Consider the following 17251-nt stretch of genomic DNA (forward strand, 5'->3'; position numbering starts at 1 on the left):
AAAACCCATCCTCCTTTCTGTTGGTATAGGAAGTTGTCTACTTCTTCTGCCTCATTATCTTTTTTGCATAACTTTTCATAATATTTTGAAAAAGTTTTGTATTATTACTTTTGGATCACCTATAATTTTCTCTCCTATTTTTACTCTACTGTATTAATTTGTCTTTGATTTTGCCTCTTTCTCAACTGCCATGCCAGGTATTTTCCCGGTTTACTGCCAAACTCAAAATTATTTTGTTTCCACATTTTCACATTCCACTCTACTTCCTGTTCTATTTTGGACATATATTCTGTCTGTAGTAGCCTAATTTCTTTTTTAATTATATCATTATTTGGTTGTTTGATTTGCTCTTTTCCTTATTTCTTCCATTAATTTTGTTTTTTTCCTTTTCGCTTTCCCTTTTTATTCTTATGCCTTGCTTTATGAAATATCCCCTGATCCCTGCTTTACCAGAATCCCAGTGTCCTTACGTCATTAAGTTGATTTTTATTCAATTCAATGCCTTTTTAGCTAGAGACTGTGTTGATGTCTATGCTCTGTCTTCCTTTTTTGTCTTCCCCCTCCCAATACACAGACACCTGAGCAGGCATGGGAGCCTTGATTATTTCATCCTCCAGATAGTGAGCCCCCCCAACGTGTCCCAAAATCCATTACCAGGAGGCAACGCATTTTGGAAAAGCCCTTGGGCAGATCCTTTGGCCAACGCCGACCACACATAGGAGCTGAATGCTCCCATATGGAAGCATCACTACGTGCTCAGGAGAGGAAGGATGGATGGGGAGGGCAGAGGGGAGCAGCTGTGATTTCACATTTTGTATTAGAAAAGGAGCAAAGCTGAAAGAAAATGCTTCAGTTCCCTTGCTGTCGTTGCTCAGGATAGGTACAATATGTTGCTCCCTGCTTAGGGTTCATTTATACAGTGCATGTCCGATGTGGGTCCTCACAATCGAACTCCTGTTTCACGTGGGAGACAATATTTTGCTGCATATTCAAATCACTTCTGTGAGTTCTCTGATGATACGTGAGGTTTATCTTATTATTGTAGTTATTTCCACACTCTAAGCACTTATACGATTTCACCGCTGTGTGAGTTCTTTGATGCAAATTCAGACCGGACCGTCTAGTGAAGCTTTTTCCACACTCGGGGCATTGATATGGCTTCTCGCCGCTGTGACTTCTCTGATGCAGATTAAGGCTTGATCTTCTCGTGAAGCCGTTTCCGCATTCCAAGCAGGTATACGGTTTCTGCCCTGTATGAGCTGTCTGGTGAGCAGAGAGGCCTATCTTCTGCGTGAAGCCCTTTCCGCATTCCAAGCATTTGTACGGCTTCTCCCCAGTGTGAGTCCTTCGGTGAAAAGTGAGCCTGCTCTTCTCTTTAAAGCTCTTTCCGCATTCGAGGCACTGATATGGTTTCTCTCCTGTGTGGATTCTCTGATGAGAAGTTAGGGTGCAACGATGACTGAAGCTCTTCCCGCATTCCATGCACTGATATGGCTTCTCCCCTGTGTGGATTCTTTGATGATAGGTGAGGCTCCCCTTATGGCTGAAGCTCTTTCCACACTCTAAGCACCGATACGGTTTCTCCCCTGTATGAGTTGTTTGATGAGCAGCGAGGCCTATCTTCCACGTAAAGCCCTTTCCACATTCCAGGCATTTATATGGTTTTTCCACCCTGTGGATTCTCTGATGAGAAGTCAGGGTGCAACGTTGACTAAAGCTCTTTCCGCATTCCACGCACTGATATGGTTTCTCCCCTGTGTGGGTCGTTTGATGATAAGTGAAACTTATCTTATGCGTGAAACTCTTTCCACATTCCAGACACTCAAACGGTTTCTCCCCTGTGTGGATTCTCTGATGAGAAGTAAGGCTACAACGTTGGCTGAAGCTCTTTCCACATTCCACACACTGATATGGCTTCTCGCCCGTGTGGATTCTCTGGTGCAGAGTAAGGTTTGTGCTTCGAATGAAACTTTTCCCACATTCCAAGCACTGATATGGCTTCTCCCCTGTGTGGATTCTTTGATGCAAAATGAGGTTTGAACTTCTGATGAAGCTCTTCCCGCATTCCAAGCACTGGTGTGGTTTTTCCCCTGTATGAATTCTTTGGTGGAAAGTTAGGTGTATCTTCTGGCTGAAGCCCTTTCCACATTCCAAGCACTTATATGGCTTTTCCCCTGTATGAATTCTTTTATGAGTCGTAAGATACATCTTCTGACTGAATGTCTTTCCGCATTCTCTGCACTGATATGGTTTCTCCCCAGTGTGGATCTGGCAATGAGCTTCACATTCCAATTTCGGATACACACAGTATTTATCATTTTCCTGTACTTTTTCTTCTTCTATGATCACAATTTCAGGGTAGCCACTGTCCTGAGTAGCAGAGGATATATTCCACCTGTTCTGATCTGCTTCAGTCTTCTTTCTCAGTTGTTCCTCATTTCTATGTGTGTCCCTTCGTGCCGACATCCAGCATATATCTCCCATATTCCTGGCTTCCCATTTGTGGCCTGCAGTTGAGAAAGAACACTGGTTAGTACCTGAGTAAGACATGAAATCTTAATAATAATAATAATAATAATAATAATAATAATAATAATAATATTTATACCCCACCCTCCCCAGCCAAGACTGGGTTCAGGGCAGCTAACACCAAGTATAAAAGCATTTGATTAAAATACAACTTAAAAACAAGATTAAAATACAACATTAAAATGCAGCCTCCTTTCAGTAGAAACTCAAATCAAAAAACTTTTTGGGGATGAAAACGTCAAATCCTCACCAAGGCCAACTGTCCAGACTGGTCCTACATGGGCCAGAAAAAAGCCAGGGAAGTCCCCAAATAGGAGTTTCATCACAGAAGGAGAAAGGAAAAAGGAAAGAGGGGGAGGGAATCAAGTTGATTCCAAGCCAAAGGCCAGGCGGAACAACTCTGTCTTACAGGCCCTGCGGAAAGAAATCAGCTCCTGCAGGGCCCTGGTCTCATGAGGCAGAGCGTTCCACCAGGCCGGAGCCAGCGTTGAAAAGGCCCTGGCTCTGGTTGAGGCTCTCCATGGGGCATACCAGGAGAGGCGGTCCCGTAGGTACGAGGGTCCTAGGCCGTGAAGGACTTTAAAGGTCAAAAGCAGCACCTTCAATCTGACCCTGTACTCCACCGGGGGCCAGTGCAGCTTAAAAAGCACAGGGTGAATATGCTCCCATGGCAGAGACCCCGTGAGGAGCCTCGCTGCAGCATTCTGCACCTGCTGGAGTTTATCGGACAGCTTCAAGGGCAGCCCCAAGTAGAGCGAATTACAGTAGTCAAACCTGTGTATATAAAAGCATTTATAAACCACTTCATATTTTCAAAAGATTCCAATTTAGATGGGCTGCCCGTCAGTTACACATTTTACCATCTCTCTTGACTGGCCTTAAGAAAGTCTTACTGAGATAGGCGACGAGGCGATAATTCTCCTCCATGACATCCCTGTGAAGAGCTCTCTGGTCAGGATCCAGGAGAGCCCACTCCTCCTCAGCGAAATGCACAGACACAGCCTCAAAGGACCACGGACCCTGAAAGAGAAGGAAACATAAATAGATAGAAATTAAGAGCGTCTGCTAGCAAAACCCATAAGTCTCATCAGGGGAGAATGGCTGTGTATTATCCCACAGAAATTAAACCTTCTGAGGAAGCCTTCATCTCTCTCTCTCTTTTAACTTATACTTTTCAAGTTTATACATTTCACTAATTTTACAATCCTTTCCACATTTCAAAGCTTGACTTCCTTCCCCCTCTTTCTGCGGTTCCTTAAATTTATTTTTAATATCTTCTGCATATCCCAATTAACTTAATTTGCTCATTTATTAATCTACTTTATATACTGCAGGTTATTACAATAATCCCCTTCACGGATCACTGCCTTGCCGTGGCGAAGGGGCTTGAATAACTCAGAGAAGCTATGAACTATGCCGAGCAGGGCACCCAAGATGAACAGGTCATAGTGGAGAGTTTTGACCAAACGTGATCCACCTGGAGGAGGAACCGGCAAGCCACTCCAGTATCCCTGCCAAGAAAACTCCATGGACAAAGACAACAGGCATATAAAAGATATGATGCTGGAAGATGAGCCCCTCAGGTCGGAAGGCGTCCAACATGCTACTGGGGAAGAGCGGAGGGCAAGTACAAGTAGATCCAGAGCTGATGAAGCGGCTGGGCCAAAGCCGAAAGGACGCTCAGTTGCGGATATGCCTGGAAGCGAAAGGAAAATCCAATGCTGTAAAGAAAAATATTGCATAGGAACCTGGAATGTAAGAACCATGAACCTGGGTAAGTTGGAGGTGGTCAAAAATGAGATGGCAAGAATAAATATTGACATCCTGGGCATCAGTGAACTAAAATGGACGGGAATGGGTGAATTCAGTTCGGATGACCATCATATCTACTACTGTGGGCAAGAAACCCGTAAAAGAAATGGAGTGGCCCTCATAGTCAACAAAAGAGTGGCGAAAGCTGTACTGGGATGCAATCTCAAAAATGATAGAATGATCTCGATACGAATCCAAGGCAGACCTTTTAACATCACAGTAATCCAAGTTTATGCACCAACTACTTGTGCTGAAGAAACTGAAATTGACCAATTCTATGAAGACTTACAAGACCTTATAGAAGTGACACCAAAGAAGGATGTTCTTCTCATTATAAAGTAGGGAGTCAAGAGATAAAAGGAACAACTGGCAAGTTTGGCCTTGGAGATCAAAACGAAGCAGGGCAAAGGCTAATAGAGTTCTGCCAAGAGAACAAGCTGGTCATCACAAACACGCTTTTCCAACAACACAAGAGACGACTCTACACATGGACATCACCAGATGGGCAGCATCGAAATCAGATTGATTATATTCTCTGCAGCCAAAGATGGAGAAGCTCTATACAGTCAGCAAAAACAAGACCTGGAGCTGACTGTGGCTCAGATCATCAGCTTCTTATAGCAAAATTCAAGCTTAAACTGAAGAAAGTAGGAAAAACCACTGGGCCGGTAAGATACAATCTAAGTCAAATCCCTTATGAATACACAGTGGAAGTGAGGAACAGGTTTAAGGATTTAGATTTGGTGGACAGAGTGCCTGAAGAACTATGGATGGAGGCTCGTAACATTATACAGGAGGCAGCAACGAAAACCATCCCAATGAAAAGGAAATGCAAGAAAGCAAAGTGGCTGTCCAATGAGGCCTTACAAATAGCGGGGGAGAGAAGGCAAGCAAAATGCGAGGGAGATGGTGAAAGATACAGGAAATTGAATGCAGATTTCCAAAGAATAGCAAGGAGAGACAAGAAGACCTTCTTAAACGAGCAATGCAAAGAAATAGAGGAAAGCAATAGAATGGGAAGAACCAGAGATCTGTTCAAGAAAATTGGAGATATGAAAGGAACATTTCGTACAAAGATTTCCATAATAAAGGACAAAAGTGGAAAGGACCTAACAGAAGCAGAAGACATCAAGAAGAGGTGGCAAGAATACACAGAGGAATTATACCAGAAAGAAATGGATGTCTCGTATACCCCAGGTAGTGTGGTTGCTGACCTTGAGCCAGACATCCTGGAAAGTGAAGTCAAATGGGCCTTAGAAAGCACTGCAAATAACAAGGCCAGTGGAAGTGACGGTATTCCAGCTGAACTATTTAAAATTTTAAAAGATGATGCTGTTAAGGTGCTACACTAAATATGTCAACAAGTTTGGAAAACTCAGCAGTGGCCAGAAGATTGGAGAAGATCAGTCTACATCCCAATCCCAAAGAAGGGCAGTGCCAAAGAATGCTCCAACTACCGCACAATTGCACTCATTTCACACGCTAGCAAGGTTATGCTTAAAATTCTACAAGGAAGGCTCAAGCAGTATGTGGACCGAGAACTCCCAGAAGCGCAAGCTGGATTTAGAAGAGGCAGAGGAACCAGAGACCAAATTGCAAACATGCGCTGGATTATGGAGAAAGCTAGAGAGTTCCAGAAAGACATCTACTTCTGCTTCATTGACTATGCAAAAGCCTTTGACTGTGTCGACCACGGCAAACTATGGCAAGTTCTTAAAGAAATGGGAGTGCCAGATCACCTCATCTGTCTCCTGAGAAATCTCTATGTGGGACAAGAAGCTACAGTTAGAACTGGATATGGAACAACTGATTGGTTCAAAATTGGGAAAGGAGTACGACAAGGCTGTATTTTGTCTCCCTGCTTATTTAATTTATATGCAGAATTCATCATGCGAAAGGCTGGGCTGGATGAATCCCTAGCCGGAATTAAGATTGCCGGAAGAAATATCAACAACCTCAGATATGCAGATGACACAACCTTGATGGCAGAAAGTGAGGAGGAATTAAAGAATCTTTTAATGAGGGTGAAAGAGGAGAGCGCAAAATATGGTCTGAAGCTCAACATCAAAAAAACGAAGATCATGGCCACTGGTCCCATCACCTCCTGGCAAATAGAAGGGGAAGAAATGGAGGTAGTGAGAGATTTTACTTTCTTGGGCTCAATGATCACTGCAGATGGTGACAGCAGCCACGAAATTAAAAGACGCCTGCTTCTTGGGAGAAGGGCAATGACAGGCCTAGACAGCATCTTGAGAAGTAGAGACATCACCTTGCCAACAAAGGTTCGTATAGTTAAAGCTATGGTTTTCCCAGTACTGATGTATGGAAGTGAGAGCTGGACCATAAAGAAGGCTGATCGCCGAAGAATTGATGCTTTTGAATTATGGTGCTGGAGGAGACTCTTGAGAGTCCCATGGACTGCAAGAAGATCAAACCTATCCATTCTGAAGGAAATCAGCCCTGAGTGCTCACTGGAAGGACAGATTCTGAAGCTGAGACTCCAATACTTTGGCCACCTCATGAGAAGAGAAGACTCCCTGGAAAAGACCCTGATGTTGGGAAAGATGGAGGGCACAAGGAGAAGGGGACGACAGAGGACAAGATGGTTGGACAGTGTTTTCGAGGTTACCAGCATGAGTTTGACCAAACTGCGGGAGGCAGTGGAGGACAGAGGTGCCTGGCGTTCTCTGGTCCATGGGGAGTCGGACACGACTAAACGACTAAACAACAACAACATTACAATAATCCTGCCAATGTTCTTATCTGTTTGCAATTTATCTGTAAATGTTCAATAAACCATTTCCATTCTTTTATATAAAGAAGTTTGTTATCTTGATTTTTTATTCTTCCGGTAAGTTTTGCCATTTCCGCATATTCCTTAAGTTTTTGTATCCGTTCTTCCTTTGCTGGGACTTCTTTCCATATTGGGGGTGAGTAACATTCTTGCCGCTGTAGCAGCACAAATAAATAAATTTCTATACAGTTTAGGTCGTTCTCTATAATTCCCAAAAGAAAAGCTTCTGGGTGGTTGTTTCTTTTTACAAACATTATTTTAAACATCCTTTTCAATTCATTATAGATCACTGCCTTTCTCTTGGGCAGCTCTGACAGAAGCAAAGATGAGGAGAGAATTTCCATCAGGACCGGGGAGATGAGAAGCAGCGGCGTAGCGTGGGTTGTCAGCACCCGGGGCAAGGCAAGTAATTTGCGCCCCCTAACCCGGGGCAAGGCAAGTAATTTGCGCCCCCCAACCCCTAACCTGCCGCCGCTGCCAGCTTCTTCTTGCTGCTGCCTGGGCTGGGGTATTTACGGTAAGGTAGCCACGGCGGCGGCGGCGGGTCCGTGTCAGGTGAGCTGAGGCGAGTTGCCGCTGGCGCTGCCGCCCAAACGACGCCGCTTGCCCGGAGGAGGAGGAGGGCAGAGAGGCGAGGAAAATGCAACATGGCCCAGCAGCTGCAGCGGCGGCGGGCCTGTGAGGAGGGGCTGCCTGGCGCGCCCTCCGCGGCCCTGACGCGCGGGGACCGTGGCAAGCGCTGAGAGCCGCTACCTGCCGGACGCCTTCAGCCCGGACGCGCGCACAGCTCGTCGGTTCCGCGAGACATGGGGCTCTGCTACAGCCTGCGCCCCCCCCAGATGTTGCGCCCGGTGTGGCCGCCCCCCTGCACCCCCCACGCTACGCCACTGATGAGAAGGCTCCTCCTTGACAATCTCCCCAGTGATTCTTCCCTGATCCATACCTGATCGTTTGCAAAAGCAACTGCTTCCCCTCCAACGCGAGGAAGGGACGGCTGAGGGGGTCTTTCCAGCATCATCCTGTCACCTGTGAGAGACAAAGATAGTAGGGAAGACATCATCTCTCCAAGGTTTCAAGCTGGGGTTTTCTGAGCCCTACCTGAAGACGGCCAAGATTGAACCGGAGACCTTCTGCAGGCAAAACGGATGCTCTGCCGCTTGGGTGAAAGCCCTTCTCAATGGAGCGACAACATCTACAGTGGTGAAACATTTGCACACTGTGGGGGTCAGGTTGGATTGCTATGAGGAATTATGAAAAATGGAGCATGCCATTGTGTCCGCGATGAAAGCGTTGCTTTGACTGGGCTGGATTCATTGACAATCATTTCTGATCAAATCCCACAAGCCTTTGCACCTCTGCCATTTTACTTTCTCTCTGCCTGACAGTCACGTATAAGCATTCTTAAACACGGACTGGTTGCTTCACTAGGCATCCTGAGCCATAAAGATAGTAGGTTACTTTGATGTAGATTTGTTAATCTTTAGGTAGATCTTAAGGGCCAGGACACGGGTGGCGCTGTGGGTTAAACCACAGAACCTAGGACTTGCCGATCAGAAGGTCGGCGGTTTGAATCCCCATGACGGGGTGAGCTCCCGTTGCTCGGTCCCTGCTCCTGCCAACCTAGCAGTTCGAAAGCACGTCAAAGTGCAAGTAGATAAATAGGTACCGCTCTGGTGGGAAGGAAAACGGCGTTTCCGTGCGCTGCTCTGGTTTGCCAGAAGCTGCTTTGTCATGCTGGCCACATGACCCGGAAGCTGTACGCCGGCTCCCTCAGCCAACAAAGCAAGATGAGCGCTGCAACCCCAGAGTCAGGGGTCCCTTTACCTTTACCTTTAAGGGCCAGGAAGAGAGTTCACAAGGAGATGGTAAATACTATTTTTCATTGCCATCCTTCATCTCCTGTTTACTGTTGTTTATGACCTCCGAGGGTACTAAATGCATTCCTCCTTGATTCCTATCTTATTTACTCTGAACCGTGTATGCATGCTCAAGTAGGAAATAGTTTCTTTGTAGTTAAAAGGATTTCTCTGATCTAACTTTGTCCCATGTGGGGATGTTTTTGAAATGCTCAGAGGACATCTGATAGGTTCTTACAAGTACTGTGTTATAAGTTCTTTTGTTAATAAAAGGGGCCTGGGCCAGGGTGTGACAGATTATTATTGGCACCTCCTCCCTGAGTCTAGCTGGTCAAGCCTCGTGTGTATTTTATTAATCAGGGTCCAATCCTTCCTTGCTTTTGGAATGCAACACACACCAGACGTTTTAGGGAGAAAAAAAAAGATTTGCAAATGCCGCCGACCGAAATACGCATTTCCAACAGCTACAAGGATGGCGACACGTCCTCGTATATAAAAAGTGTCCTGTGGACATGTACAAATAATAATTCATGGACGTAATGAGGAATAGAATAGAATCATAGAATCAGAAGGGACCAGGAGGGTCACCCGCGGAGGGACATAATAATTCTTATTCCTTTGGTTTATTTTCCACCCTTCTTCCCCAAGAGAGCCATAGGTGGCAAACATGTCGATAAAAATATCCTTAAAAACACAGCAAAGCTCGTTAAGAACAATCACATGCACTTTAAATAACTACCATCATCCACTAAGGAAATGTTTTTCAACCTTGGTTCTGCCAAGATTGATGGACTACAACCCCCATCATTCCCAGCTATCTTAGATGGGCTGGTCAGGGATGATGGGAGTTGTAGTCCAACATTTGGGGATCCAAGGTTGAAGAAGGCTGCACTAGGGAAAGGATCCAAAGCGAGGTCCAAATGCAATAGAAGCCCTACAACCATTTACACAAACACAACCAGTAAAAGAGCTGAAGACACAACGTCTTACCGAGACAGGCGACGAGAAGATAATTCTCCTCCATGACTTCTCTGTGCAGAGCTCTCTGGTCAGAATCCAGCAGAGCCCATTCCTCTGCTGTGAAATACACTGCCACGTCCTCAAAATAAATTCGGGCCTGAAAAGAAAAGGAAAACGTTGGCCCTTTTGCAAACAATGTCACAATTCTCTACTTGCAAAATCTGAAAGACTCAACAAGGAAAAGTGGTTGAAGTTTACAGCATGTTATTCCCTGAAGGAGAACTACTTGAAAATCATTTACAGGTGGTGTTTGACTCTGAGTAGGCATGCGCAGGTGGCGGGTGGGACGCGGGTGGCGCTGTGGTCTAAACCACAGAGCCTAGGGCTTGCTGATCAGAAGGTCTGCGGTTCGAATCCCCGCGACGGGGTGAGCTCCCGTTGCTTGGTCCCTGCTCCTGCCAACCTAGCAGTTCAAAAGCATGCCAGCACAAGTAGATAAATAGGTACCGCTCTGGCGGGAAGGAAAACGGCGTTTCCATGCGCTGCTCTGGTTCGCCAGAAGCGGCTTAGTCATGTTGGCCACATGACCCGGAAGCTGTCTGCGGAAAACGCTGGCTCCCTCGGCCTGTAGAGCGAGATGAGCGCCACAACCCCAGAGCCGTCCGTGACTGGACTTAACGGTCAGAGGTCCTTTACCTTTACCTTTAGACATGCTAAGATGTATAATATTGAATCAGATAAGCGAGATGCAAAGAGGTAGCGGGAACGTCCTTTCATATGTGGTGGACATGTAAAAGGGTAAAAGAGTATTGGGAAATAATTTATAATGAATTGAAAAAAACGTTTAAAAGCACTTTCCCCCCAAAATCAGAGTCCTTTCTGTTGGAGATAATTCAAATGGAAATGCCCAGGTGTCAAAAATGGTTATTTATGTTTGGTTAGGCCCAAAATGGAAAAGGAGCGAGGTCCCAACCAAAGAAGAATGGCAACTTAAGCTGCCGGAATATGCGTAGCTCACAGACGTAACATGTAGAATAAGAGAACAAGAAGAACATATGTTTAGAGAAGATTGGAAAATGTTTATTGAATATATGGGGGGGAATTGTGTACACTTGGAAACGTTGGCAACATTGAGATAAATTCAGCAGTGCAAATAAGTTTTGATGGAAGTAATAACGGAATACTGAATGCTTGAGTTTATATAAAATATGCAGGGATTTATGCTCTGCAAAATGAACCACAGAAAGAGAAGAGAAGTCACTGATATTTCAAGCTTGTTTAAATGAATCTTTTAAATTGTAAAACAGAAAATTTAATAAAAATTAGAGAGAGAGAGAGAGAGAGAGAGAGAGAGAGAGAGAGAGAGAGAGAGAGAGAGAGAGAACAATGCTGTCCAGGGTTGTAAAGACTGCAGAGAGAATAATTGGGTGCACTCTTCCCACCTTGGATCAAATCTACGCTTCCAGGTGTCACAAGAAAGCTGCAGAGATAGCGCAGGACAGTGCGCACCCCGGAAATGATCTCTTTCAGCTTCTGCCTTCTGGAAGAAGGTACAGGGTTATAAAGACTAGGACTAGCCGCCTGAGAAACAGTTTCTATCCAAATGCGATTTTGGTTTTAAACGCAGTGTAAGGTAGTCTCTATGGGAGTATATTGTATCTAATTATGGGGTATCAGAGTTTTTAGGGGGCTAACCAGGCTGGGATAGCAGGCTTGTTGGTTTTTGAATGTCTGATGTAGATTTTTTCAAGTTCATTGTTCTGTATGGGACAAGGACAATAAAGTTTATCGTATCGAGAAGTGGCTGGGTATTATCCTGCAGGACTTCTCGGGTGGCACTCACAGCCTCCTCAGTGGGCAGCCTAGAAAGAAGCGACGAGATTCCTGCATTGCAGGGGGCGTTGGACTAGATGACCGTTGGGTCCCTTCCAACTCGAAGATGCTATGATTCTATAAGCAGGACAGAGAATTGTTCAGATGCAGGGAGGTGAGCAGAGGCACTTGGCTTCCTCTTGACAGCCTTCCCTGGGATGCTTCCACCTACCTGAAATGTCGCTTGTACAGGTTCTTCCGCTCCCGCATGAAGAAAAGATGCCCAAGGAGTTGTTGCTGGCATTAACCCACCACCTGTCAGAGAGGAAGGTGACGGGAGGCCATCAGAACGGACGTTAATCTCAGAGGCTGAATGACAAATTTCTCTTTTCTTTTAATTTAAAGCATTCTTCTGAAATTTCTAGGTCCGCGTTGACATCACAAAACGACACACCCGTCCTATATATCTTGAACGTCCTTTTGACATTATGCGGTTTAGTTGGGCAAAACTACAGCTCATCCCATTTTTCCTCTTGGGGAAAAATCCAAGGGGTCCCAAGGAACGCCTTTCTGAGCTGGGGAAAAGTCTGAAAACCAGCATCCTTTTGTGCCCTGTTTCGGGAAGACATCAAATGCATCTCACAGATTTACGGCAGGGCGGTCAAACGTCTCATGGGCCGCAAGAGAACTCTGACGTAGAACAAGGGGGCCACACACTTAATTAGATTTCCATATTGAAGATTGAAGCGTTCGCAATAGATTTAATATTATACAGTCATACCTCATGTTACGTCCTCTGCATGTTACGTTCTTTCAGGTTACGTCCCACGGCGACCCGGAAGTACCAGAAAGGGTTACTTTCGGGTTTCGCCACTCGCGCATGTGCAGAAGCGCAAAATGACGTCACATGCATGCACAGAAGCGGCAAATCGCAATCCATGGGTTGCATTTTTTTCATGTTGCGAACGGGCCTCCGGAATGGATCCCGTTCGCAACCAGAGGTACCACGGTATATGTAATATTTAACACACAGTTAATAGATTTACTACTGTATTTTTCGCCCTAAAGGATGCACTTTTTCCCTTCCAAAAATGAAGGGGAAATGTGTGTGCATCCTGTGGGGCGAATGCAGGCTTTCGCTGAAGCCTGGAGAGCGAAAGGGGTCGGTGCGCACCGATCCCTCTCGCTCTCCAGGCTTCAGGAAGCTATCCGCAAGCCTTGCAAGCCCGGTGGGAGTTCCTGCAGGCTCGAAAGGCTTGCAGGCAGCAGCCTGCAGTCCACAAGCTCGGGGGACAGCGGGGAGGCGCAGCGCGCCTTCCCGTTGTTCCCCGACCTGGTTTGGAGGCTGCCAGCCCCACAAGCTCGGGGGACAGATATCTGCAAGCCTGGGGAGACCGGCTTGACTTCCTGCCGGGCTCCCTAGGCTTGCGGATAGCAGCCTGTTCTGGGGGCTGGGGTCGGGGGAAGCTCGGGCTTCCCCCGTGCCAGCCCCGCGCCTGGGGGAGAAATAATTTCCCCCCCTTTATTTCCCCCCAAAAAACCTAGGTGCGTCCTATGGGCCGGTGCATTCTATAGGGCAAAAAATACAGTAATTAAAAAAGTTTAATACACAAATAAATTATGGGCTTTCGTTAACAGCACATGGCACAAAAATGAAATTTGAAGGCTTTAAGATTTTTTTCCCCATGAATGTTGATGAGACCCGGCCCAAAGAGGCCTCCCAGGCCAGACCCACCCTGATCAATAAAAAATGATCAATTTAAAACTTACCCAGCAAGGTGTCACCTAAGTCACTCTCTGGCACAGACTGCCTATGTAGGGGATTCTCTCTGTCGTCTGAGGGAAGTTTCTCTACCCTGTGGAAATCTGTGGCCGCCTCTGCAAACAGATCCTGGAGCTGAAACAGCAATGAATGGCGAGGATTATTAGGAAAGTAAGGACAGAGGTAAACAAAAGATGAGGAGGTCAAATCAGTCATGATCAAATGGGCACAAGATATATACAATTTGAGGATTGGGAAAGGCTGTGGAAAGTGGATCTGAAATTTACAGATTATTTTCTTCTGAAAGAAAATTACATGAAAATGATGTACAGATGGTATATCACACCAGTACAAATAGCAAAAATGTATAAAACTGGATCAAATGCATGTTGGAAATGTAAAGAAAAAGAAGGTACTATGTATCATATGTGGTGGGAATGTAGAGAAGTTAAAAAAAAGGGAAATGATATACAATGAATTGAAAAAAATGTTTAAAATAACATTTGTAAAGAAACCAGAAGCATTTTTGTTAGGGATTTTAGGACAAGACCTGCCAAGAAAAACAAAGAATTTATTTATGTATGCTACAACAGCGGCAAGAGTCTTGTTAGCACAAGGATGGAGGAAGGAAGAGGAAATCCAAACGAAAGAACAGTGGCAAGAAAAATTGATGAGTTATGCAGAGTTGGCAAAGTTGACACAAATTACATGAGAAGGACAATCGTGACTTCAAGGAAGAATGGGAACTTTTTACAAACTATTTAAAAAAAAAACAAAATGATTTGGACTCCTTGGCAGGTTTTGAATAAACATCCACAAATTTAATAGTAGAATATATGACAGATAAGGCAATGATATGTACAATTATTAATATGCAGAGAATAACATATGCAAATAAATCAGAGGGGGGAGCTGAGGGAAGTCTCAGGTGGTGGGGAGAGGGAGGCATGGGGGGAATAAAAAGGGGGGAATAATGTAATTGATTATTTGGATTGATAATTTGTTTTGTTGAAATTGCTTTATAATTTTTTTTTAAGGAAAGTAAGGACAGTGGCAAAGGCCTCTGTGGTTTGGCACATTCCTCCTTGGAAGAAAGAGTTCAGCAATTTTGCGCTCACCTGCTGCTCTGCCTGACTCAGGAGGAAACTTTTAGTCAAGGCCACCATCTGGGAACTGGACTCTGCTCCACATTCTCTGAGCCAGCTCTCCATCTCCGCTGAAGGACAGCCAGGAACTGCTCCAAAATCACCAGGTCCAGGATCTGATTTTTCATGTGCAGACAGTGTATTAAGCTGTTGAAACCAACATTACTAATGAAGGTGTGTTTTCGCTCTCGTTGCGAACATTTTTAACGGTTTCACATAGATCAAAGTAACATCTCTTTGCTGCGTCCGAGTTCAGGTACGCTGCTGCTGTATATGGAGGCTCCATTTCCCACACAACTGATCCCATTGCCCATTTGCTACATCCTTGCATCTTACTAACTGGGCCCCTTTGTCCATATCCTATTATTATACAGACACAATGTCTAGGCAGCGGTTCTCAGCCTGTGGGTCCCCAGATGTTGTTGGACTACAACTCCCATCATCCCTCAACTCTGGCCTTGCTAGCTAGGGGTGATGGGAGTTGTAGTTCGACAACATCTGGGGACCCACAGGTTGAGAAAGGCTGCTCTAGAGGAAAACACAACACGCCTCCATCCACCTGTGCTTCAATATTATATTCAGGCACAACACAGGCTATTCAATTTCATTTTAAAATGTGTTTAAAAAATCAGGTTTAAAAAACAGCAACCATCAAATCATACAAAACACCAGCAAGTGGTTGGCCACTGTGAAAACAGGATTCTGGACCAGATGGCACCACTGGCCTGATCCTGCATTGTCCTTTTTATAGAACGCTAGCCCAACGGTTGCCATAAATTTGATTCTTGATTTTAGAATGAATTGGTTTTAGAATGAATTGATTGTGATTTTATGTAAACTGTGTTACTTTTACTGTTGTTAGCTGCTCTGAGCCATAGCTGTCAACTTTTCCCTTTTCTTGCGGGGAATCCAATTCGGAATAAGGGAATGTCCCTTAAAAAAAGGGAAAAGTTGCCAGCTATGCTCTGAGCCCGGCTTCGGCTGGGGACGATGGGATATAAATAAAATATTATTATTATTATTATTATTATTATTATTATTATTATTATTATTACCTACGGGTCCCTCACATCTCTACATTTCCATGACCGAAGGTCCCCTCCATGTGCGTCTTGCAAACTGTGTTACTTTTACTGCTATTAGCCGCTCTGAGCCATAGCTGTCAACTCTTCCCTTTTCTTGCGGGGAATTCTATTCGGAATAAGGGAATGTCCCTTAAAAAAAGGGAAAAGTTGACAGCTATGTTCTGAGCCCAGCTTTGGCTGGGGAGGGCGGGATATAAATGAAATATTATTATTATTATTATTATTATTATTATTATTAGTATCCCTTTAGAAAAGGGAAAAGTTGACAGCTATGCTCTGAGCCCAGCTTCGCCTGGGGAGGGCGGGATATAAATGAAATATTATTATTATTATTATTATTATTATTATTATTATTATTATTAGTATCCCTTTAGAAAAGGGAAAAGTTGACAGCTATGCTCTGAGCCCAGCTTCGGCTGGGGAGGGCAGGATATAAATGAAATATTATTATTATTATTATTATTATTATTATTATTATTATTATTATTATTAGTATCCCTTTAGAAAAGGGAAAAGTTGACAGCTATGCTCTGAGCCCAGCTTCGCCTGGGGAGGGCGGGATATAAATGAATTTTTTATTTTTTATTATTATTATTATTATCCCTTTAAAAAAGGGAAAAGTTGACAGCTATGCTCTGAGCCCAGCTTCGCCTGGGGAGGGCGGGATATAAATGAATTTTTTATTTTATTTTTTTATTATTATTATTATTATTATTATTATTATTATTATTATTATTACCCACGGGTCCCTCCCATCTCTGCATTTCCATGACCGAAGGCCATGCAAAGTCTGCAAGTGCCCCCCACCTCGCAGAAAAAAAAGCAAAGGACCCTCTTCTCCCGGTTTTGCAGAGAGGAGGAAGGGAAGCCAAGGAAAGCCAGCTGCGATCCCTGGAATCCCTAGCGGAGAAACGGATCTTGCCCAGCAGATCACGGGGCGAAAGGGGGCCAGGGTCTCGCTTCCTTCCACTTGCACCCTAGCAATCGGCTGATACCCCCCAACCCCAAATTGCAACCCCATTCCAGGGAGGGGGGGGTCTCCTAGCATCCTCCTGCCTGCGACCCAGGGGATCCCCTCCAGCCCTGTGCACAAAGGGGTCGGGGTCGTCTCACCGGATCCGGCCTCGGATGCAGCGCCGGGAGGGGGCACGGGGGGGTGCAGATCAGCCGCTTCCCTCCACGTGAGGAGCCGGGCAGGAAAAGGAGTGGGAGACGGAGGGAAACTCCTCCCCCGATGGCTTTCCTCTCTAGCAACGGGAGGGAGCTCCGTTCATCTTAACCCTTGGAAAATCGAGCAGCGGAAAACACACACACACACACACACACACACACACACAAAACCCCCCTCTATTAGTATTAGGCAGAAACATGCACTTGGGGGGGCAAGGCAAGTAATTTGCGCCCCCTAACCCGGGGCAAGGCAAGGAATTTGCGCCCCCTAACCCGGGGCAAGGCAAGTAATTTGCGCCCCCTAACCCGGGGCAAGGCAAGGAATT

General features: G+C 45.2%; 1 protein-coding gene across 1 annotated transcript; it reads right to left on the minus strand.

Annotated features, from left to right (window-relative positions):
- Nucleotides 1-500: 500 nt before the first annotated feature.
- LOC309364469 (uncharacterized protein) lies at nt 501-17029 on the minus strand. Its single transcript, XM_081901806.1, has 8 exons — nt 16869-17029; nt 14644-14817; nt 13534-13660; nt 11996-12078; nt 9982-10108; nt 8079-8161; nt 3423-3549; nt 501-2507 (listed from the first exon to the last, which is right to left on the minus strand). The coding sequence occupies exons 2-8, from the start codon at nt 14734-14736 to the stop codon at nt 913-915; spliced, it is 2235 nt and encodes a 744-aa protein (XP_081757932.1). The 5' UTR covers nt 14737-14817; nt 16869-17029; the 3' UTR covers nt 501-912.
- Nucleotides 17030-17251: the final 222 nt, after the last annotated feature.

This window comes from Podarcis melisellensis (genome assembly GCF_964234715.1).
Source record: "Podarcis melisellensis genome assembly, chromosome: 2".
Lineage (NCBI taxonomy): Eukaryota > Metazoa > Chordata > Lepidosauria > Squamata > Lacertidae > Podarcis > Podarcis melisellensis.